At 46.0% G+C, this 22,510-nt stretch overlaps 1 protein-coding gene and 1 long non-coding RNA gene across 2 annotated transcripts in view; one reads left to right on the top strand and one right to left on the bottom strand.

The window, feature by feature from the left end:
* SCYL3 (SCY1 like pseudokinase 3) overlaps nucleotides 1-19,943 on the bottom strand; it is a 95,317-nt gene extending 75,374 nt beyond the window's left edge. Inside the window, 2 exon segments of the mRNA XM_042461754.1 lie at nucleotides 4,684-4,899; nucleotides 19,835-19,943. Coding sequence (XP_042317688.1) covers nucleotides 4,684-4,848 — 165 coding nt within the window. The 5' untranslated portion in view covers nucleotides 4,849-4,899; nucleotides 19,835-19,943.
* A 27-nt stretch (nucleotides 19,944-19,970) lies between these two features.
* Nucleotides 19,971-22,510, top strand: part of LOC121927826 — a 29,667-nt gene continuing 27,127 nt past the window's right edge. The window contains exons 1-2 of the long non-coding RNA XR_006103343.1: nucleotides 19,971-20,384; nucleotides 21,734-21,789. This is a non-coding gene — a long non-coding RNA (uncharacterized LOC121927826). The remainder of the gene's footprint in view (nucleotides 20,385-21,733; nucleotides 21,790-22,510) is intronic.

The raw sequence follows: 22,510 nt of genomic DNA, 5'->3' as shown, positions 1-22,510 counted from the left end.
CACATATAGCTCTAGAAAAAATGGAAATAGCAGGGGCAACTTTACTGAGCATAAACTCTGGCAACCACAAGTGGGATCTGTTGATTCCCATGACAAATTGAGGTGAGATATAACTCTCTCTCTCTCTCTCTCTCTCTCTCTATATATATATATATATATATATATAATAGCTATTGGATTTGGTCTCACAAGCTACGGAGGCCTTATGACCTTCATAAAATCTGTATGAAATGGAGTATTTGGTGTTGAAGGCCCAGGTTTTGAGGGGGGAGGAGAATCCTTCCCTTGAGGATGATCAGGATCATTCAGCTTCAATAGTTGAGAGGTGCCATTAAATTCCAATATATTAATTGTCTTATATAACAATACCATAAAAACAAATACAGGAATAGTAAAATATCATCAGCTCCCCAAAGTCTAGGAGCTTTCAGGAGCTTTCAGGAGCTACTGAAAGGCCCTTGGTTTTTTTTTTTAAATTTTAATTTCTTTTTTCAGATCACATTCCTCTTCTGAGGAATGAACTCGTGTTAATATTTTGTTTTGATTTAACAGAGGCAGACTGGTTAGCAGAAGCAGCAGGCTTTCGTTCTTTTGACTTGATGTCCTTAAACTTGTTCTATGCTGCACGCATTGCATCCGCAGAGTCTCATCCAGCAGAGCTATTCAGGGTGGTCAGAGAGCTAATCCAACTGCCTCCCACCCTGAACATATTACTAGAACCAACAATGGCCTGCTGTGACACATTCAATGACTTCTTTGCTGGTAAGATCTCTCAGATTAGGGTCGATCTGGATGCCGGCATTAAAACAGAGACTATGAGAAAGGTATCCAGTGACTCCGCAGACTGCGTTAGACTGGATCGTTTTGAGCTTGTGAGTACCGATGAAGTGGACAAGCTCCTTGGATGTGTAAGGAGGACGACTTGCCCCTTGATCCCTGCCCATCTTGGCTGACCGTTCAGGGAGCAGGTGGTGTAACATCACTGCTTCAGACTATAATAAATGCATCCCTTAGAGAGGGGAAATTTCCATCAGCACTTAAACATGCAGTGGTTAAGCCACTCTTAAAGAAACCCTCTCTAGATCCCCTGATAAGGAACAACTATAGGCCAGTCTCTTTACTACCATTTTTGGGCAAGGTGATCGAGAGGGCAGTTGCCTTCCAACACCAGGCTGTCTTGGATGAAGCCAATTATCTGGACCCATTTCAAACTGTCTTTAGGGCGGGATATGGAGTTGAAACTGCCATGGTCGCCCTAGTCGATGATCTCTGTCTGGGCATCGACAGGGGAAGTGTGGCCCTGTTGGTGCTCTTAGACATCTCAGCGGCATTCAATACCATTGACCATGGTATCCTTCTGGAACGCCTGAGGGAGCTAGGTATTGGGGGCACTGCGCTCCAGTGGTTCTGTTCCTACCTCTTGGGCAGATTCCAGATGGTGATGCTGGGGGACAGTTGTTCTTGTAAAAGGGAACTGGCATCTAGCGTCCCTCAGGGCGCTATTCTGTCCCCCATGCTTTTTAACATTTACATGAAGCCGCTGGGAGAGATCATCCGGAGACATGGGGCGCGGTGTTATCAATATACCGATGACACCCAAATTCACTTCTCTATGTCTCCGACTGCTTCAGTGACTAAGGATGGCATCTCTCCTCTGAATGCCTGCCTTGAGTCTGTAATGGGCTGGATGAGGGAAAACAAACTCAAGCTGAATCCAGAGAAAACGGAGGTGCTCATGATAGGTGCCCCTGGTCCAGCGGGGCAGATCTGCCAACCCATCCTTGATGGGGTCACACTCCCCCTGAAGCATGATATCAGCTACGGCTGATACGACAACTGCGTCCCTACCTGGCTCAGGGGGACCTTGAAACAGTAGTACATGCACTGGTAACCTCTCGTTTAGATTTCTGTAATGCGCTCTACATGGGACTACCTTTGTACCAAGTTCGGAAGCTCCAACTGATTCAGAATGCTGCAGCCAGATTGATCACCAAGATACCAAGATCAGAGCACATTACACCGGTGTTGAAATCTCTACATTGGCTGCTGATTAGCTTCCGGGCGCAATACAAAGTGTTGGTTATTATCTATTAAGCCCTACATGGCCTGGGCCCGAGTTACTTAAGGGAACACCTCTCCCTACATAATCCGCCCCGCACTCTTAGAACATCTGGCACAAAAATATTGGAACACTCCAAAACCAGGTTGAAAACTACCTCTTGTAGAACATTTTCTGCGATGGCCCCGACTTTGGAACAGTTTACCGGAAGAGGTCCATTAAAAAACAAACCACAAATAAGAAAAATAAGAAAAAGAGGGGGATTCAATTGGTTCTGGACATTATCAATCAGGGAAGGCCTGCCGAAAGAGAAAGGTTTTTGTCACCTTTTTAAAAGCCTCGAGTGAGGATAATTGGCAACTCTCTTCCAGCAGATCATTCCAAGTTTTTGGAGTGGTGACAGAGAAGGACCTCCGGGAGGTCACCGCCAGTCTGGTCTTTCTAGATTGTAAGAGGTTTTTCCCAGAGGATCTGAGCATGCAGGAAGGATTGTATGGGAGGAGGTGTTCCTTCAAGTAGACTGGACCCAGGCCATGTAGGGCTTTATAGGTGATAACCAACACCTTGTACTGTGCCCGGAAGCTAATAGGCAGCCAATGTAGTGATTTTAAAATAGGTGTAACATGGTCGAACTTGGATTTTCCGGCAACCAGTCTGGCTGCCATGTTTTGTATAAATTGGAGCTTCTAGACGTGGCACAAAGGTTGCCCCATATAGAGCACATTGCAGAAATCAAGGTGAGAGGTTACTAGAGCATGTATGACCATTTCTAGGTCCTGCTGCTCCAGGTAGGGGCGCAACTGGCGTATCAGCCAAAGCTGATAACAGGCACTCCTGGCTGTCACATCAATCTGAGAAGTCAGCTAAAGCGATGAATCCAGGGGCATCCCCAAGCTGCGGACGCAGTCTTTCAGGGGAAGTGTGACCCCATCTAGAACTGGCAAACTGATCTCCATTGGGGTTATCTATCATGAGTACCTCTGTTTTATTTGGATTCAGCTTAAGTCTATTTTCCCTCATCCAATCCATTACCGACTTCAGGCAGTCATTCGGGGGGAGATGCCCTCCTTGGTCACTGAAACAGTCTGAGACATGGAGAAATAAGTTTGGGTGTCATCAGCGTACTGATAACACCCCACCCCATGTCTCCGGATGATCTCACCCAGCGGCTTCATGTAAATGTTAAACAGCATGGAGGACAAAATGGCACCTTGAGGGACGACAGATGTCAGCTCTCTCATAGAGGAGCAGCTGTCCCCCAGCATCACCATCTGGAATCTGCCCTAGAGGTAGGAACGTAGCCACTGCAAGGCAGAGCCAGCGATTCCCAACTCTCTCAGGCATTCGAGAAGGATACCATGATCTATGGTATCGAAGGCCGCTGAGATGTCCAAGAGCACCAAAAGGAGAGACTGAAACATCCAACTAGGGATAATGGGGCAGACGGAGAAGACTCCCTGCACCTGGCAAATCATTTTGATAACCCTCTCTGATCCCTTCGATCTGAGTGGATCATGGAGGAAGGAGAGGAGGAGAAGGTGACAGTTGGCTTTGGAGGGAAACTCTCCACTTTTACTTTTGAGGTCTCTTTTAAAACTGGCAATGCAAGCTGGAAACAAACTCTCCACTCGCACTTCTGAGGTAACTGAAGTCTCCTTCAAAACTTGCAATGGAAACGAAAAACAAACTTTTGGGGTAAAGCTTAACCCACAAACATAGGATTATGAATTGAATCATCACTCACCTCTTGAAATCTGCCTCCTCTCTCTCTCTCACACTGCCCAAACCTCTTGCTGGGTTTGATGCTTGCGGCGGGGCACAATCTGGCCAAGGACAGGTGGTTCTCCCTCCTCCGGCCACACCAAGGTCATTTTAGGTCCTCCATCTCACAGCCCAAGCCCCAGCCGGGGTTGGTGACTGCGGTGTGGCACCATTTGGTTAAGGACAGGGTAATATCCCTCCTCCACCACGCCAATTCCGCAGAGCGCATCTGGTAAGCACAGAGGGATCTCCTTCCTCTGGCCGCGCCTGGGCTCTCTGGCCTTTCAGCCCCTTCAGCCAGATATTGGTGGGCTTTCTTCTTCTTTAATGCTGGAGTTGGGCCTAGTTGCCTCACAACACAGCAGCTTCTGAACTCCATGCCTGGCTTTGTTTCAGCCCTTAGAAAGTCAAAAAGGATAGAGCAAGACTAAAGAAAACATAGCTGTTTTTGCAGGTAGTTGTCAAGACAGGAGAGAACAGATCATGAATATAAGAATAGAGGAAATATTAAAGCCTTTAAGACAAAGTCAAGGAAGGAGAAGAAAAGGAAAAACACAGCCTACTCGGAGAGAGGCAGAAAAAAGACTGAAGGATGGTGGGGGTTGCTCCCTCTGGTGGCAACTCCTTCAAGTCTGTTTTTCCTGCCTATACAACCCATGTTATAGGATGTTTTCATCTCCATCATGGAAAATAGCATGCTTTACCCAACCCTCTCACAAGTACAGATGAGCTATACCCACCTCATGAATGTAATGTGTCTTTTTATATAAACTATCCTGAAAAATTCTACAGAAAAGAGGTATAAAAATTTAAATAATTACTACTAATAATATAAATAGGAATTTCGAAAACCAGTGTAATACCTTGGCAGCTTTGTTAACATTTTCTTCATTCTCTCTCTTATACACAAAAACAGAGGCAGGTTTGCCACAAGGCAATACTGCTGGGTAAATATCGACTCCGGAGGGTAATGTAAATGGAGGCCCTGCCAGTGCATCACGCTTTAGAGCACTGTTCTCTGAGCCCATTACCTTTTCAATTCAAACTGTTTTGAAGGGCCTTTTTCTGTTTCAAAGATGCTGAAAAGAAAACAAATCAACCAAACATGTATTAATGTAAAATTCCTTACAGCAATCTGTGCACAAAGCTGAGCAAAAACACAATAAATTTATTTTTGGGTATTATTATTTGATTTTTCTGTTGCCAGAAGTGATATAAATGCTGCCATCCTAAACAGATTTATTACAGTAGGGCAAAGTACCCAAATTTGAACGAGGACTTTAGGCTTATAAATTTCAAGGTTCAAATGCATCCCCTTTTTTAACAGATACAGGTTGAGTCTCCCTCATCAGGAATTCTGAAATCCAAAATATTCCAAAACAAAGAGATGAAAAATATTGTCTAAAATTACATCCAGGCTCTGTGTATAAGAAACATAAATGAATTTTAAGTTTAGAATTGGGCCTCATCTCCAAAATATCTCATTATGTTTTGTTTTTTTAATTCCAATTTTGGGGAAAAAGCAGGGTACGAACAGTGATGATGATATGCAAATACAGATATTCCGAAATCCCAAATACTTCTGGTGCCAAACATTTTGGAATAAGGGAGACACAACCTATATATTACAGTAAAATCTATACTACCACTGTCTGCTAATGCTGAATCAATAAACCAGAAGTTGTGAAAGCTCACAGGAAGCAACTTTGGAAGCAGGAAATACTTTAGGAGACTCTTAGCTGAGTAAGCAATCTTAGCATGATATACTGCTTCACATTGCTTACCAAGTCTATACTATAGGATTATGAACAATCAAGAAAAAGAACCAGTTCAGTTTGATCTTTTTGTGTATTGTACACTCCTATCTATGATTTTGGAAGAGAATCACATGAGTCAGCACATCAGGATAGGGGGAAGATTACCCAGGAAAAAGAGGATATGCTGCTTCTCGCTGCTGCCTATTGGCCTTTCCTCCTGTCTCTCTCCCTGAGGACTCCTACCTGCTACCTCTCCGTCCCAACCGGCAAATCAGGCCCTTCAAAATGCCAGTGGCCGACCAATTTGGTCATAGCACGACATACAGCGCGCCCGCGTCATATGTGGGCGCGCCTTATGCAGCTTGTGCATACATGCTTAAGCCGCGGGGTGTGCGTGGGGTGGAGCGGGTGGCGCGTCCCATTCAATTGAATGGGCGCGCGCGCCCGTTGTGCCCCGTGCGCCACCACGCCACCGTGCACGAGCCCCATTGTTTACAATGGGGCTTGAGCATAGGTGGAATTTGCCTTACGCGTCGGGATCTGGAACGGATCCCCGCGTAAGGAGAGGACCCACTGTATACCTTTTTAAAAGATGAAAGCTGACTGCCTTAGGCAGCAGAACCACACTTTCAGAGGAATCATTTCAGGAGTGTGGTAAAGGAAGTTCTTTTTTATTTACCTTTTAACATCTCACACAGAGAACAAGGGAAGAAGAGTAGATCAGGAAGAAGCCATAGGTACAGTAATTGTCAGAATCCATAGATTCTGTCAGGTATAGGTGTCTGTGTGTGTGTGAATGTGTATATGCATTCATATGAGATTAGTGTATGTGTGTGCGTGTATACATATACACAGACGTGTATGTGTGTATACACACACACACACACACACGGTGGGGATGATGGGTTTAGAGATGCTTGCTGTAGGTAGTGTTGATATAGATGAGCTGGAGGGAGGAAGGAGGGAATGGTAAAGTAAAAGACATCAGATGGCTGTTATCTGCAAGACTCTGAAACCTCTGCTCAGAGGTTTAGAATGTGGCAAACAGAAGGGGGGGTGAATGGGGGATTTTTAGGCTGTGAAAATAGGTGGGGAGTTTAGTCCGCATGCTTTGGCTGTGGGAGGGATTATAGATTTTAGGGTTTTTATATATCAAATTTGGTTGGGTTGGGCAGTCTCAGCTTAGAAGCTGAATGGAGCTGAATTGCTGATCCTGAACCTATTAATAAAGTTCTGGTTATTCATCATAAGACTGACTGGTTGATTGGTTCGGGAGCTGATTCCCTATTCTGACAGTAGCTGAAGGACTCACTAAATCCTCTGGGACCCCAGAAGACCCCACCATCCCACCAATTGAAGAGAAGTACCCGAGGGAGTATGAACTCAGGGTCTCGGGAGCTGGAGCACGACCAAAGGAGGACAGGCAGGCCATGGATTCCACACCGCTCATGACCGAGAGGGATATCTGGTTTTTGAACCCTCCTACCTCTTCCCGAATTAAAGACGTAGAGCTGGGCGACTGTCAGCCTGGGATGTGGGGCTGGTCTGACGAGGAGGACTTAGAACAGGTGCAATAAATGTGAGGTGAGCTCGAGGGTGTAAAACCTACTTTGGCTGAGACACTTGGTGCACGAGCCGGAGCTGGGAGTGGGGTAGCAGCCATGGCTGCAGCCCCCTCCCCAGCTCCAGTTCCAGACCCAGGAGCACGACTGGCACCCCGCCCGGTGGCCGCAGCTCCAGACCCACAGGCCAGAAAACTGCGAGTTAAGTATGATGGGGACCCCCAAATGCTACCCTATTTTTTATCCCAAGTGGAGAGACATATGACAGAGTGGGGGCCCACCTTCCTGGATGATGCTGCCAAAGTTAGGTATATGGCCAGGCACTGAGAGGAAGAAGCAGCCATGTGGCTGGTCCAGTTATATGACAGCAATGCTACAGGATTACAAAGTTTGCAAGGAGCCCAGGTCCATCTCCGAGTATGCCATGGAATTTAGAAGTTTGATTTTGCAGCAGGGGGTTGGACTGGATGGCCCTAGTGGTCTCTTCCAACTCTACGATTCTATGATTCTATGAAATGGGATTTGTAGTACTAAGAAATACTCCCTCCCATTGGTGAAAGATATGTTGGGACGGTTGGCGACCGGGAAGGCGTTCACTAAACTGGACTTAAGGGACACTTATTTTGGGTCTGGATTAGGGAGGGGGATGAACATAAGACCACATTTAATTGCTCCCTCAGGCATTTGAATATTTAGTTATGCCCTTTGGGCTGGCAGGGACCCCAGGAGTTTTTATGAGGGTCGTGAATGAGATTTTGCATGACCTACTATTTGAGGGAGTTCTAGTATACTGTACCTGGATGATGTGTTGATTTATTTCCAAAACCTGGAGGCCCAATCAGACTGGTGCGAGAGGTGCTCAAGAGACTGTTAGGCCACCAATTATATGTAAAGTCAAAATGTCATTTTTACATGGACCGTTTATAGAGTTTCTAGGATACCCAGTATCTGCCGAGGGCATAGAAAGGACCCCACTAAGGTCCAGATGGTGCTTGAATGGACTCTTACGAAAACCAGAAAACATGCACAAAAGTTCGTAGGCTTTGCAAACTTTTACAGACAACTTTGCAGAGATTGCACTGCCCATAACTAATTTGCTCAAAACTAAGGCTGCACAAAAGTGTAAAGGCTCCAAGCCCAAAGGGGAAAAGGTGAAACTGTCCACTCCAATTTGCTGGACCGAAGATTGCCAACGAGCATTTGATCAGTTAAAAGAGTTATTTAGTTGTGAGCCTATATTGCAACACCCAGACCCAAATAAACCCTTTGTGGTACAGGTGGATGCTAGTGATTATGCTATAGAGGTAGTTTTGTTGCAGAGGGACGACGTGGGAGCACCTACCTATCCAAAAAGTTCCAAAAGTCAGAATTACTGTGGCCCACCTGGGAAAAGGAATCATTTGCTATCAAGTGGGCCTAACAGAGCTGGAGATAATTCTTAGAGGGAGCCCCACACCCCTTTGAGGTCTGGACAGACCACCAAAATTTGGAAGCACCCCAAATCTCCTGGAAGCTAAGCCCTAGGCAATGCCGGTAGGCCAAGGAATTTTATAAATTCAAATTCACCCTGAAAATTTTCCCAGGAAAGCAAAACGTTATGTGATAGAAGGTGTACCAGATGTGGAATGGTTAGAATTAGAAAGAAAGGAAATAGATATGAAAAGATGGAATATTTTTAGGGAGTTTACTAATAAAGAAATTAAGGAAACTAACACGGCATTGGAAAGGTACTTAAGGTGTTATACTAATTATCTGCAGGATGATTGGTATGATTTGTTACCTCATGCTGAAGTTGCTTTCAATAACTCAGTTAATCAAAGTACGGGGCATTCCCCTTTTAAAATGTTATATGGCTATGAGCCTAAGCCTTCCCTACCTGTTGAACCTGCTGACCCTATATCCATAAACCAATGGATTACAAAGCTCAAACAGGCCTGGCCTAAAATTGAATCAACCTTAGAGGATGCCAAGAAAGAATACCATAAAAATTACTGATAGAAAGAGAAACTCTGTATGGGACATCAAGCCTGGGGACAAGGTGTTTTTGTCTACAAAGCACTTAAAGACCCAACACCCTTCCAAAAAATTAGAAACAAAATACATTGGTCCTTTTAGAGTAAAGAATGATAAATACTGTAACAGCTGTACTTGAGCTACCTAAATCATATAGACATTTACATCCTGTTTTCCACTTCAGCTTGCTGAAACCGGACCAGAACCCAGAGCCATGGAAGACTGATGACGTCCCACCCCTTCCTTTGATGATTGAGGTGGAACAACATTTTGTTTCTAAAATTTTTGATTCCAGAATCCACAGGGGTAAACAAACTACAGTAACTGATCCGCTGGAAACACTTTTCAGCTGATCATGAAGAGTGGGTGAGACATAGTCATGCCAAGGCACCTGATTTGGTGGCCAGGTTTCATTGTGACTACCCAGACAAGCCTGCCCTACCAAAAAAAATGATGAACATGTGTTTTATGTATTACATTTTGCTGGCTTATAAAATTTTATGTTGGTGAGTTTTTTATTTTGGGGGGCAGACTGTCAGAATCCATGGATTGTCAGGTATAGGTAGGTATGTGTGTGTGTGTGTGCGTATGTACTTATACATATATGTATGTGTATACACACACACACACACAAGTGGTGGGGATGATGGGTTTAGAGATGCTTGTTGGGGGAAGAAGGAGGGAATGGTAAAGATACTAGATGGCTGTTATCTGCAAGACCTTGAAACCTCTGCTTAGAGGTTTGGAATGTGGTAAAAATAAGAGTCTGGCAGAGAAAAGTAAGGGGGGTGAATGGGGGATTTATAGGCTGTGAAAATAGGTGGGGAGTTTAGTCTGCGTGCTATTGCTGTGGGAGGGGTTATAGATTTTAGGGTTTTTATATATCAAATTGGGTTAGGTTGGGCAGTCTCAGCTTAAAAGCTGAATGGAGCTGAATTGCTGATCCTGAACCTATTAATAAAGTTCTCCTTATTCCTTATAAGACTGACTGATTCCCTATTCTGACAATAATATAGGAATGGAGTGGGGGGATAATTATATCATCTGAGAGAAGACAGAGGTGCTGGTTGCCTCTAAACTATCCTCTACTTCAAATAGTATGGAAAGCCTTGGCAAAAGCCCCCCCCCCCTTCTCAAAGCCAAATCAGTAAATGTAAAAACAGCAGTGGTCCTAATCCTGGATGAGAATGCCAACCTATCAGGGCCAGGATTTTGGGAAAGGGGGAGGGGGTCCAGACTAAGTGTCGCCATTATAATGGGGCTTGGGCGCGGGAGCACGGCAGCATGCACCATTCATTTTATCTAACGGAAGGTGGGGTCCGGACTCCAAGGATTCCCCCCCCCCCGGCTACGTCCCTGAACCTATTTTATATTATAGATACCTATCGGGTGAGGAGACAGATTTGCAGTGGTGTGTTGTGATTCCATCTTCCTTACCATGTGTACCATCCCACAATCTACTGAGTTTGACCCTGTGTCTTTGAAAGTGGGTGGCAGAGACAGAATGGCATTCTACTGCTGTTCAACAGACTTCCTTCCTGAGCTGGTCTTGGCAACAGTGCTAGAATCTCCCTGGATTGTTATGCTGAGAGATTTATAGGCAGAGACAACTCTGTCAGGAGCAGCTTGGACCACTGCTTGGACCCTGGTGGCGCAGTGGTTAAATGCCTGTACTGCAGCCATCCACTTGAAACTACAAGATTGCGAGTTCAAGACCAGCAAAAGGGCCCAAGCTTGACTCAGGCTTGCATCCTTCCGAGGTCGCTAAAATGAGTACCCAGACTGTTGGGGGCAAATTAGCTTACTGGCTAATTAGCTTACTTGCTGTTCACCGCTATGATCCTTGGAATAGCGGTATATAAATAAAAAAAATTCCTACATGACAGCCATGTGTCTATCTCAAAAGTTGTCTGATCCCACACATGTTACATGTCAAACTCTAGACAAAGTTTTCTGTGCTGGGCTGGATGATCTGCATGTGGGGGAACTATCTATACTTCTTTTGGCTTGGACAGATCTCTGCCTCATGTGGCTTAAACTCACTGAGACTGGGACTAGAGACTCTGCAAAGTGAGGGACCAATTAAGATGTTCTGTCCCAGGAGCCTCAGGGACCCTGATGGATTCCTGTTGGCTTTTGGAGAATTTCCTGCTGCCAAGACAGGCAATCCTGTTGACGTCCTGGTTGATCTTTGGAGTGGAGAAAGGTGGTGGACATAATTGGCCAAGCATTCCCCCCACAGCATGGAGTGAGGCAAGCCCCCTTGTTTACTAGAGAGCTGGCAGTGATGAAATGAGTGGGATGAGCACTAGGGCACTGATGATGGAACACAGAATGGGTCTGACCAAATATAGTTTAGATCCTGTTAGAGGATTATTCTGTGGTGATGGTGGCATTAAAGAAACCTGTTATGAGTAGAGGCCTTCTACACTGCCCTAAAACAGCAAAATGCAGACCTATGAACAGCCTGCTGGCAAGATACTTTACAGGACAATATTGCTCAAATTTATGCATGCCCAGTTCAGCAGATATAATTTCGATACTAGCTTGTCCTATGCTATTGGATAAGTTTCAATTTGTGCAGCCTAAGAATACAGAGAGGATCCTTGAATCTTAGTGCTGAATCCATGCCCTTACAGGTTCATAAAAGTAGCGAGAGGTGGACTGGCCAAGTGCATGAGGGGAGTGATGAATGTCTTTCTGTAGCATGGTAGGGTTCCATCCTCTCTAAAAGAGACTGTAGCGAGGCATTTTCTGAAAAAGCCCTCCCTAAACCCGACTATAATTACCAGCCAGTCTTTCATATGCCTTTCTGAAGCAAAGTACTAGAACCTATGGTGACCTCCCAGTTCCATGTGCTCCTGGATAAACAGCTTATCTAGATGGACTTCAATCAGACTTAAGACCGAGACAGAGACAGCTTTGGTCATTTTTGTAGATGATCTACTGTTACAGGACAAGCATTTATGGCTGCCATCTTTGAGGCCTTGCAATATTCCTATAAAGTACTGACTGTAACTTAGTATAATCAGTAGAGTATAGGAATAAGGTATGTGCAAACTTGTGTCAGGAGCTGAGTCACTCAGATTTCCTATCATAATGTTCAGAGATATGGTATGTTTACTTGTATTTCAATATTACAGTACTTAATTTACTGGATGATGGGATGTGTTATCAAAGTTTCTGATAGGTGTTAATTGCATACATTCCTTGGGATGGTTAAGATATATGGAGAGTAGAGAGTAGAGATTTCTCTGGAAGCTTCAAGGCCAGACAGTTGCCTGTCCTTTTAACCCTGGTATTACAGGGTTAAAAGGACAGGCAACCCTGGGAAAGAGACAATGGCGGGTTACAGACGGGCAGGGGAGGACGTCTTGGAGGTGTATTCAGCTGAATGCGGAGCTTCCAGACGGCCCACCCCGGGGGCGTGCTTCAGGTGTTGGAGCTTCCACACGGGGGGCAATGAAGACGCCTCACCTGGGTCCGTTTCGGACCCGGAGTTTCCATACCGCCGCCTCGGAGGACGCTGCAAAAAGAGAGGCAGCTTCCTCACGGGCGGCCCAAACCGCGGCTTTTTTTTCTTTTGCCGCATGAGAAGTGCGCAGCTTCGCAGCTGCAGCGCTAAACAGCGGCGGCAGAAAGCCTGTCTGCGCATTTAAAGCGCCCAAGCCCCTTTAAACTTTTTCCCTGTGACTTTAAAGCTAGGCAGGAGTGGTGTGAGGTAGCAATGTCCAAACTCTGTCCTTCCAGGTGTTTGGACTTCATCTCCCAGAATCCCAGACCACAGGGCAAGGTGGCTGGGGATTCTGGGAGATGAAGTCCAAACGCCTGGAAGGATAGAGTTTGGACATTGCTGGTTTGGGGACCAGTGAGCCAGGCATGGTGGGAGGAGAGAACAGGAAGGGTAGAATAGAGTAGATAGGGCTGGGAGGGAACACATGTCCTGGGAGGCGAAATGATGTCTTTATGGGACATCATGGGACCTAGTGCCTTGTCAGTGCTCCCTGCCCCTTGATCCCAGGCCCAGGCCCCCTGTAGTTGCCCTTTGCCTTTGGGGGCAAGTTTAGAGGGCATCAAAAGGTCTTGGGCACATTCAAGCTCCGGGGTCTCTTTTTTTTTTCCTTTGCCGGCTGGCGAATGCGCAGCTGCGCAGGGCTAAGCAGCGGCGGCAGAAAGCCTATGGGCACATTTAAAGTGCCCAAGCCCCTTTAAAACAATGGTGGTCTCCTGCAAGCTGGTGATCAGCTGGTGTTGGCATCCTTGTCCGCTTGCACTTTGCCAGTGTCAGCAGCATCATAGATGCCTCCTCTCCTTTGGTCCCCGCGCTCCTGCTGAATCTGCAATGCGCAGCCACAGCTGTCCCCCTGCCATCTCCCCTCACCTCCCTTGTACATATGTCAATATTTACAGTTTTAGCGTTTTTTATTGTTAGGTGAAAATGGCAGAGGAATGTGTGTAGGGGTGCACTTTAAAGTCCAAACTTTCCAAGCAGCGCATGCGTACATGTTGCTCTAGGGTTAGGGTTAGGGTTACGAGGCTTAAAATGCGCCGCAGCTGTGCCTGACTACAAACTGCGCATGTTCCAAGACCCCAACTCACTATGCGACGGAGCTTTTAAATGGGCAACTTAAAGTAGCGGCGTAGCAATTCTGGTGTGCCATTGCAGCAGCTCTCATGGCTTCTTCCCCTTATCGATATGTGTCAGCATTCAGGTAGGACTGCTCCAGTTTTTGCAAAATGTTTGGCTGGGACCATATAGCTATGAGGTCAGCCGTCTCAGTATGAGACCAAGACGTCCCCCTGCCTTTTTTCGGGGTGCTGGTGGATGGCTGAGCCATCCTGCCTGGTGGCAAAGGGGAGCCGCCACACAGCTGTGCCAGGAGCAGCCGAACTGTGCCCTTTCCCAGGTGAGAATGGCGCAGGAATGTGTGTAGGGGGTCACTTTAAATCCCAAACTTTCCCTTTTCACTTTCTACAACCAAAACATCCGCCGGCAAAAGTTACAACTTCCCGCGGTTCTAGCAACGCATGCGCACAAGTGGCTCTAGGGTTAGGGTTACGAGGCTTAAAATGCGCCACAGCTGTGCCTCAGCTTCCACAGCTCCATGGCAGCGGACGTTGCAATTAAAGCTTGACTGCAAACCACTATGCGACGCAGCTGACACGGAGCTTTTAAACCGGCAACTTATATTTGCGGCGTAGCAATTCTGACGTATCGGTGCAGGGGCTTACAGACGGAGCTGCGCAGGTACGCATCAAACAGAAAAGAAGCGGAAAAAAGCAGCACCTTTTTAATGCCGCTTCTTCCCGCTTGGGGCGTGCGGGGGGTGTGTTCATGGCGGCATTCAGGTAAAGCCCGTCTGAAGGCTCTACCTTCATGACGTCATGAGTACATCCCTTTTTGCCCGTCTGTAACCTGCCAATGTGAGAATATTTAGATTTATAGGCAAATAGGATGTAAGCCTGCTCAATGTGGAATTCAAAATGCAGCAGCTAGATTGGTCATTGGTTCGTCCAGGTTTGACCACATAACACCTGTTTTAAAATCTCTTCACCGGCTGCAGATTAGCTTCCTGGTGCAATAACCCTGGCTTGGGCCAAGTTACTTGCGGGAACACCTCTCCCTACACAATCCGCCCCACACTCTCAGAATAATTGGCAAGAATGTGCTAGAACACCAATCAACCAGGCTTATATCAACCTTTCAGAAAGCCATCACAGCAGCCGCTCCGAAATTGTGGAATGGTCTTCTGGAAGAGATCTGTCTCATTAACTCCTTGGAGGCATTTAAGAAGGCACTTAAGACGGATCAGCTTACCCACCTGACCTTATGTAAGAAACACCCTCTGATCATTATATAACTCTATTGCATGGCCACTTAATGAAGAGTTAATTTTTAAGATTGTTATCAATTTTATTGATGTGCTTTTTTATGTATTTTAAGTATTGATGTATGTATTTTAGCGGACTGTAATCCCGCCTTGATACATCTTGGAGAGGCGCGAAAATGTAAACTATTATTATTATTATTATTATTATTATTATTATTACCAGAATATAACCAATAAATATGATCATGAACGTAAACATATACAAATCAGCAACAAAACACGAATCCTCCATTCAATTCTCTTAGTCACCTGAGGATCTAGATTATTCAAAACCTTATGAGCACTGTATTAAATCATTAAATTTTACTGTATATACCCAAGTATAAGTCGACCTCATATACAACTTGACGTTGGGTTTTGGGGCCAAAATTATGGATTCTGACATAACCTCTGGATAAAACAAGGGTAAAACTTAGGAAGATAGCTGGGTTGGAAAAGAGGCTTGAGGGGCGAGTGCTATTCCTTACCTCTCTCCTCAGCCTGTGTATAAGTCGAACCAGGGTTTTTGGGTCAATTTCTGGGCACAAATTTCTCGACTTATAGTCCAGTATAGAAGGTATTCATCTGGACATCTAAATTAATCAGAATCTTAACATTAACATTTAAACACAACAGAATTAACCAATCCTGACAAGAAGACAGAAGTGTTCCTCCTGGTCAATTGAAAGGCAAATGGCCTGGGGTGGGCAGGATCAGATTCCCTTTAAAATTTCAAATTTGTAGTCTGGGTGTACTCCTGGACTCTACCCTGAGCCCAGGGTGACCAGATGTCATAACCAGAAAGGAGTACAAGGCACTGCAAAATGCATGGCTTCAAAAAAAGTAGGATATAAAAAAAATAATGTTCTTCGAGAGGGGGTGCCTTTCCTGGGTGACTCCAAGGCATGGAGGGGCGAAGAATGGCTGGGGCCATGGGCAGGGGTCCATCAGGCCCTTCCTTCTATCCCAACCAGCCCCGCTTGCTGCTCTTCCTCCTCATCCCACCTTCCTCGGCATCTCACTTCCCTCGCTCATGGGGCCCAGCTGGCCTTCTGCCTCCTCCTCCTCCTCTGTCACCTTGCTTTTCTCGCTCACCTCCATCCCTTCCCTGTTCACCCTCTCCCTCCCCTCCTGGGTGCAGCCTCATTGGGAGAGGTGGCTCTGTGGCTAAGGCCCTGGAAATGGAGGGCATTTTGGAATTTTCCTGCCCCCCCTCGAAGGCTGAAGTGTAGGACATGTCTGGGAAAAAGAGGGCATCTGGTCACCCTGGCTGAGCCTGAATGCCCAAGATTTAGTGGTGGCCAGGTGGCATTTGTATAGTTAAGGGCAGTCTACCTTTTGTACCAGTTCCTGGAAATCTTAAATCTGGCCATGACAACATCTTCACAGATTACAGAATCAGTTTGAAGAGATCCCTCAGGGCCATTCTGTCCAACCCCTTTGTCATGCAGGAAGACACAATCAAAGCACTCTCTGTGAAAGATGGCCATTGAGTCTCTACTGAAAAATATCCTCCAAAGAAGGAGACTCCACTACTCTCCAAGGCAGTGTGTTGCTGTAAGTACTGTAAGTTCCATCTAATGTTTAGGTAGAATCTCTTTTCCTATAGCTTGCATCCATTGTTTCGGGTCCTATTATCTGTAGCAGCAGAAAACAAGCTTGCTCTAGCCTCAATATGACACCCTTCAAATACTTAAACAGGGCTATTATATCACCTCTTAACTGTCTTTTCTCCAGGCTAAACATATCCAGCTCCCTAAGTCTCTCTTCAAAGAACATGGTTTCCAGTCGCTTCCAGAGTTATTTGTAGATATGCTAGTAAGTTAAGATTACTTTGCTTGCTTCCTTACTTCTTTAGAGAGGACAAAGTACCCGAGTTTCTTTTAAGCCTGCTGGACTCTCCTTATTTATCTGAACTTCTTTCTCCTCACATTCCCACTCGTACCCTCCATTCTAGTAGTCAAGGTCTGCCATCTCAGCCTAGGATTTTCTCTGCCCCATCCCAGATTCGTCCCTTTTCACTTGCTAACCCTCACTCCTGGAACCTCCTCCCCCCACAAGCAAGGGTCATCACTTCTTTAACCAGTTTCAAAACTGAGTTGAAGACTATATTGTTCAGGGAAGCATTCCCAGGCATTGTGTGACTTTTATCCGATTGTTACCTGATATTTTATTTCATTTGATCTCTGATGTTCTCAATCTGTTGCCTCCTTATTTTATCTAATTCTATCTTGTATTACTATGTATTGTTTTATATGTATTTTGTAGAATGTAAACCATTGGCAGGTTTCATTTTTATCAATTTTATTGTCTGTATGTACAGTGCTGTGTAAATCTACAGCGCTATATAAAATATAATAATAATAACAAAAAACCAACCTGCTTCCTTAACTATGTTCCTTGATTACATTTTATTGGCTTACTTAATACACACTATATCAGGCTGCCTTTAGAAACTATTTGGAAAATTCAGTCAGCACAAAATGCTGTGGCTAGACTGCTGACGTGGGCTCATTATAACTCTCTTGTAGAAACAGCTTCACTGGCTACTGGTCTGTTTCTGGACACATTTTAAAATACAAGCATATCTCAGTTCACAAAGCCTCTGGCAAAGAAACTCTTTTTTGCAAAGTCTTTTTGCTCAGCACCCATTCCCCTCTCATCCACCATCTAACTGGAAGTATTTTAGCAGCACTGGCTGAAAAGTGATGAAGGACAGCTGAAGAAACACAGATTTTCAGGTGGAATTTTATTCTACTATTTTACGCCTACCATAGCTGTGTGTGCCCTTCTACAACAAGAAAGATAAACAGCAGCCTCCAGTGCAACAGTATAAACCTGCCTTACCACCCTGCACCAATCTATTAAAAAAAAAAAGAGTGATTGACCACAGATCTATAAGTTTGGACATTAAAATGGAAACTGTAAGAAAGGTGAGGGCTGGTGAAGGAAAAAAGTGTCCTGGGAGGCATACGATTCACTGAAACTTATTGAACTGCTTTTTTTCTTTTGGGGTGTAGGGACTTTTCTTTCCCCTGCTACCAAAGTTACTGTTAAAAAGTAATGCTCAGGAAAACATCTACTTTATTAACTGAGGTATACCTGTGCTGGCTATGACCTGCAAAGCTTCATATGGCTTAGGTGACAACTATCTGAAAGATTCCCACATGAGCTTGCCCAAATCTTATGGTCTTTGTTAGAGAGCTTTCTCTTTGTCCCATCACCCGCACACATCCACTTAGGCTGCTGTCACACTGCAGAATTAATGCAGTTTGACACTGCTTTAACTGTCATGGTTCCAGCCTATGGAATCCTGGGATTTGTAGTTTGTTGTGGCATGACAGTGTGACTCTGATAGAGAGCCTCACAAAACTACAAATCCCAGAATTCCATAGCATAGAGCCAAGGCAGTTAAAGCAGCAATAAACTGACTTAATTCTGCAGTACAGAGACAGCCTTGGTGAGGACATGGAAGTGAGCATTCTCACTGGCTGCTCCTCTCATGGGAGGCTTGGTTGGCTCTCCTCCGGTTTCTTTTATAAATAAATATATGAAAAGAACTGGACCCTTTTAAAATCCTATACAAAGGAGGCAAGGAAAAGAACCAGAGAAGTGGATTAATAATAAACTCTTTTATCAAAATATATTTTTCTACTGAAACAATACTCCTGTTAGGGAATAAAGAGCTCCATTGTGTTCATTTGCTTCTGAAATAGCCAATGTAAGCAATCACTTGTGGATTTGTTCCTTTAGCCTCGGTCTGTCTCAACAGGCAACACAAGTTTATCTTTTCTCCTTGACGCAAGAAATACACAGAAACAGCTCAATTACAAATGACAGTCCCTTGCCTTTGTCTGTCCCAACTGAAGCTGCTGCTCATCATCCTCTGAAAGTCTTGTGTTATAGCAGCTATGGCCCCATGGTGGCTGCTTCCAACTGCTTTAATGCACTTGAGAAAAAAGCAACCTGGGAAAACCACATTTCCCTCTTATTTCTAAATATGAGAAGACGCCCAGACTTTTCTCTTCTGGTGCCATTCTGGTCCCTGACAGGATGCAGCACCGAAGTCCCCCCCTCTCTCCCTCCCTCCCTCCCTCCGAGGCACAGTGAGTGACCCCTGGCAGGATGCACTAAAAGAACTGACAGGACTTGCCCATAGAGAAACCATACTTGCCCATAGGGAAACATAGGGGAATACATAGGGGAATACTTGCTGACAGAGAAACATTACTTCCCCAATGTTTCCCCATGGACAAGTATTCCCCTATGTTTCCCTATGGGCAAATGTTCCCTTATGTTTCCCTATGGACAAGTACTGTACTGTCATTTGCTTTAGTACCTCCCACCCGCGGCAAACCTGGGCAGCTGGCAGGGCACAGACAGACAGACAGACAGACAGGCAAACTCGGGGGGAAGGGGGAGCCAGAAGGCCCCGAAGTGCGAGAGGCAACTGCAGGGCTTCTGCTGCCTCTGCCCAGGGTAAGACAGACATCCGGCGGGGCTCTGGGCCACAACCACTTCTGTCGCGATGGGTCAGTTAATGCAGAAGGTGCCACGGGACTCTTCTGGCTTTAAGCAGGACGAGTTTTCTGGACTAAATTAGCCTGTCTAAGCGGAGCTTCACCCTCCGCTCTCCCACTTTGACCTTTGCTGCGTATTCTCTAAATCAGTGTCGAACGGAGACTATTCTCCAGCCAAGCAGCCCTAACCGGGGCCAGAAGAAGCGCGGCCAAGGAGGCGCAGCCCTCCCCGCCCTCGGCCGCCAGCGGGGCTCCGTCCGCCCGGGTCCCCTCCCGGCCTCGCGCGCCTCACCTGCGGCCCCGGGGACGAGGGCGGCGGGACCGAGCAGCTCCGGACGTGGCTCTCGTCGCCTCAACAGACGCTTGCGCAACAAACGGAAGTCCGGAGACCAACTTCCGGCCTCGGCATACCATAGATAGAGTCGCTCTGGAGGACACTTCCGCTTCCTGTGTGGCGCAGAGACAGTCAGGCAGCGGCACAGGAAAGGCCGCCCTCTGCAGGGGAGCCCCCTTCCTCGCCGGGGCCCTGGAGTCAGCCTGGCCCTCCCTCCGTCCCTCCGCTCCCCATCGCCGGCGGTGGTTGCTCGCTCGCTCGCTCGCCCGCCCGCCCTTCGGAGGGCCAGGGGCTGAGCGTGGCAGCGCCGTCTTCCTGGCCTTTGCCCGTCCTTCTCCGGGGCGGGCGCCCTAGTCCCTGGAGCGGCAGAAAACAAGCTCGCGCTCTCTGCAATAGGAGACCCCTTCAGATGTTTAAAGGTGGCTGCTGCCTCTCCAGGTTAAACAGACTCAACATGGGGCATTTCTCCATTTTGGGGGCCCTCCTCTGGGCACGCTCCATCTTCTCAGTATCCTTCTTGAATTGTGGTGCCCGAAACGATGCAGTATTCCAGATGAGGTCTGACCAATGTAGAATAGAGCAAGGACATTTCTCTACTGCTTATGAGTAAACTAGTATTCCCTAAGCAGTTTACAATCTAGAAGACAATTGCATGCTGGCCATGAAAGCCTTTGACTTCACACTGTAGGACAATTGCCCCCAAGAAGCTAAGTACACTGGACCCTTGTTAAACGCTGGGGTTTGGTTCCAAGATCCCCCGTGGATAACAACATCATCTGTGGATGCTCAAGTCCCATAAAATATAATGACTTAACAAAATAGTGTCCCTTATAAAAAAAATGGAAAATCAAGGTTTGGTACTTGAAATTTATACATGTTCTTAACATTTTCAAGCCATGGATGCTTGAATCCATGTATAAAAAATCCATGTATAAGAAGGGCTGACTGTACTTATTTTTCAACCTATGAAAGGATGGAAGGCTGAGTTGATCTTGGAGCCCTCCTCTAGGATCAAACATCCGATGTTGTGGCTGCAGTACCAGCTTTTAACCACTACACCACCAGGGCTCCCTGGTACTAATACTTTCCTCAGTCTCTAGACAACATACTCCTATTGGTGCAGCCAATAATTGCATTGGCTTTCTTAGTTGCCACATCACATTGCTGACTCACATTCAGCTTGTGGTCCACTGAGACTCCTAGATCCCTTTCGCATGTATTGCCATTAACCCAGGTGTCACCCATCCTTTATCTGTATGTTTCATTTGTATTGCCCAAGTGCAGTATCCCACGTTTCACTCGGTTGAAATTCATTTTGTTAGTTTTGGCCCAGCTTTCTATTCTATTGAGATGATTTTGAATTTTGATCCTGGCCTTTAGGGTATTATCAACCCTTCCTGTTGAATATCATTTTGTTAGCTTTGGCCCAGCTTTCCAGTTTATTCAGGTCATCTTGAATTAAGTCTCCCAATTTAGTGTCATTTGCAAATTTGATAAGCGTGTCCTCTCTTCCATCATCAAAGTTCAACATAAAGATATTAAATAACACTGGCTCCAGGACAGAACCCTGTAGCACCCCACTCATCACTGCTGTCCACAGTGAGGAGGTGCCCACATTTTACTAGCTTTTCTGCAAGGATCTGCAAGGGTGCAAGAGGTTTTCCTGGACAGAACAGAATGAACTGTCCTTGGATGGGGATCACACAGAGGAAGTTGATGGAGAGAATAAGGTCACTTCACATACATAGGCGGCAGACAGCTGGAGGAATGTCACACAGAGAAGTAGGGAAACCAGGGATCATTCTGGGAGCTTGCAGCTACAGAATCAATTTGAAGCTCTTTTTCTTATCAAGGAAGAACAGCATGGACAGACTTCAGTGACAGAGCAGGGGATCCTGAGAGTTCCATCAGAGGTAACAGTTGCTGCTAAACCTCAGAGGGGGCGGGGGGGGGGGGGGGGACGGGACTCCTTGCTGCAGGTTATAGAAGTAGTGATTTGTGGGCCTGACAAGATGTCTCGAGAGGTGTGTTGTCTCCCTGGGGCAAAGATCTGTGATGTGACAGAGAGGCTGACAAGACTGGTCAAGCCTACTGACCAGTACCCCTTTCTTTTGGTCCATGTGGAAACCAATGATACTGCAGGACACTGCCATCAGAATATCAGAAGGGATTACGAGACTCTGGGTAGGCAGCTGAAAGAAATGAATACACAGGTTGTCATCTCATTTCTTCTGCCAGTTGAAGGGCATGGTCCAGGAAGGGAGAGATAAATAGCAGATGTAAACAACTGGCTGCATAGATGGAGTCGTCAAGAATGATTTGGATTAGTTGATCATGGGCTGTGGTTCCATGAGGAGGGACTTCTGGCAAGGGATGGGTTGCATCTCACGCCAGTTGGCAGAAATTTTTTTGCCAATAGTCTCAAGAATTTGATCAGGAGGGCTTTAAACTGAGTTATGTGTGGGAAGGAGATAGTATTCTGGAAGGCAAAAGGGCTGGAGAAAATAGCCAAACTGTCATCAAGGGAACAAGAAAAATAGTGCAAGGACCCAACAGGGATGTTGTGGGAGTCTACCTCTTCAGTTCTTTGATCCTACCATGATGGCAGATGAAAAAGAATGGAATTTCAGCAGG

Source organism: Sceloporus undulatus, chromosome 4 (genome assembly GCF_019175285.1).
Source record: "Sceloporus undulatus isolate JIND9_A2432 ecotype Alabama chromosome 4, SceUnd_v1.1, whole genome shotgun sequence".
NCBI lineage: Eukaryota > Metazoa > Chordata > Lepidosauria > Squamata > Phrynosomatidae > Sceloporus > Sceloporus undulatus.
Note: the sequence above shows the minus strand (reverse complement) of the source record. Positions and strands in the feature narration are given on the sequence as shown.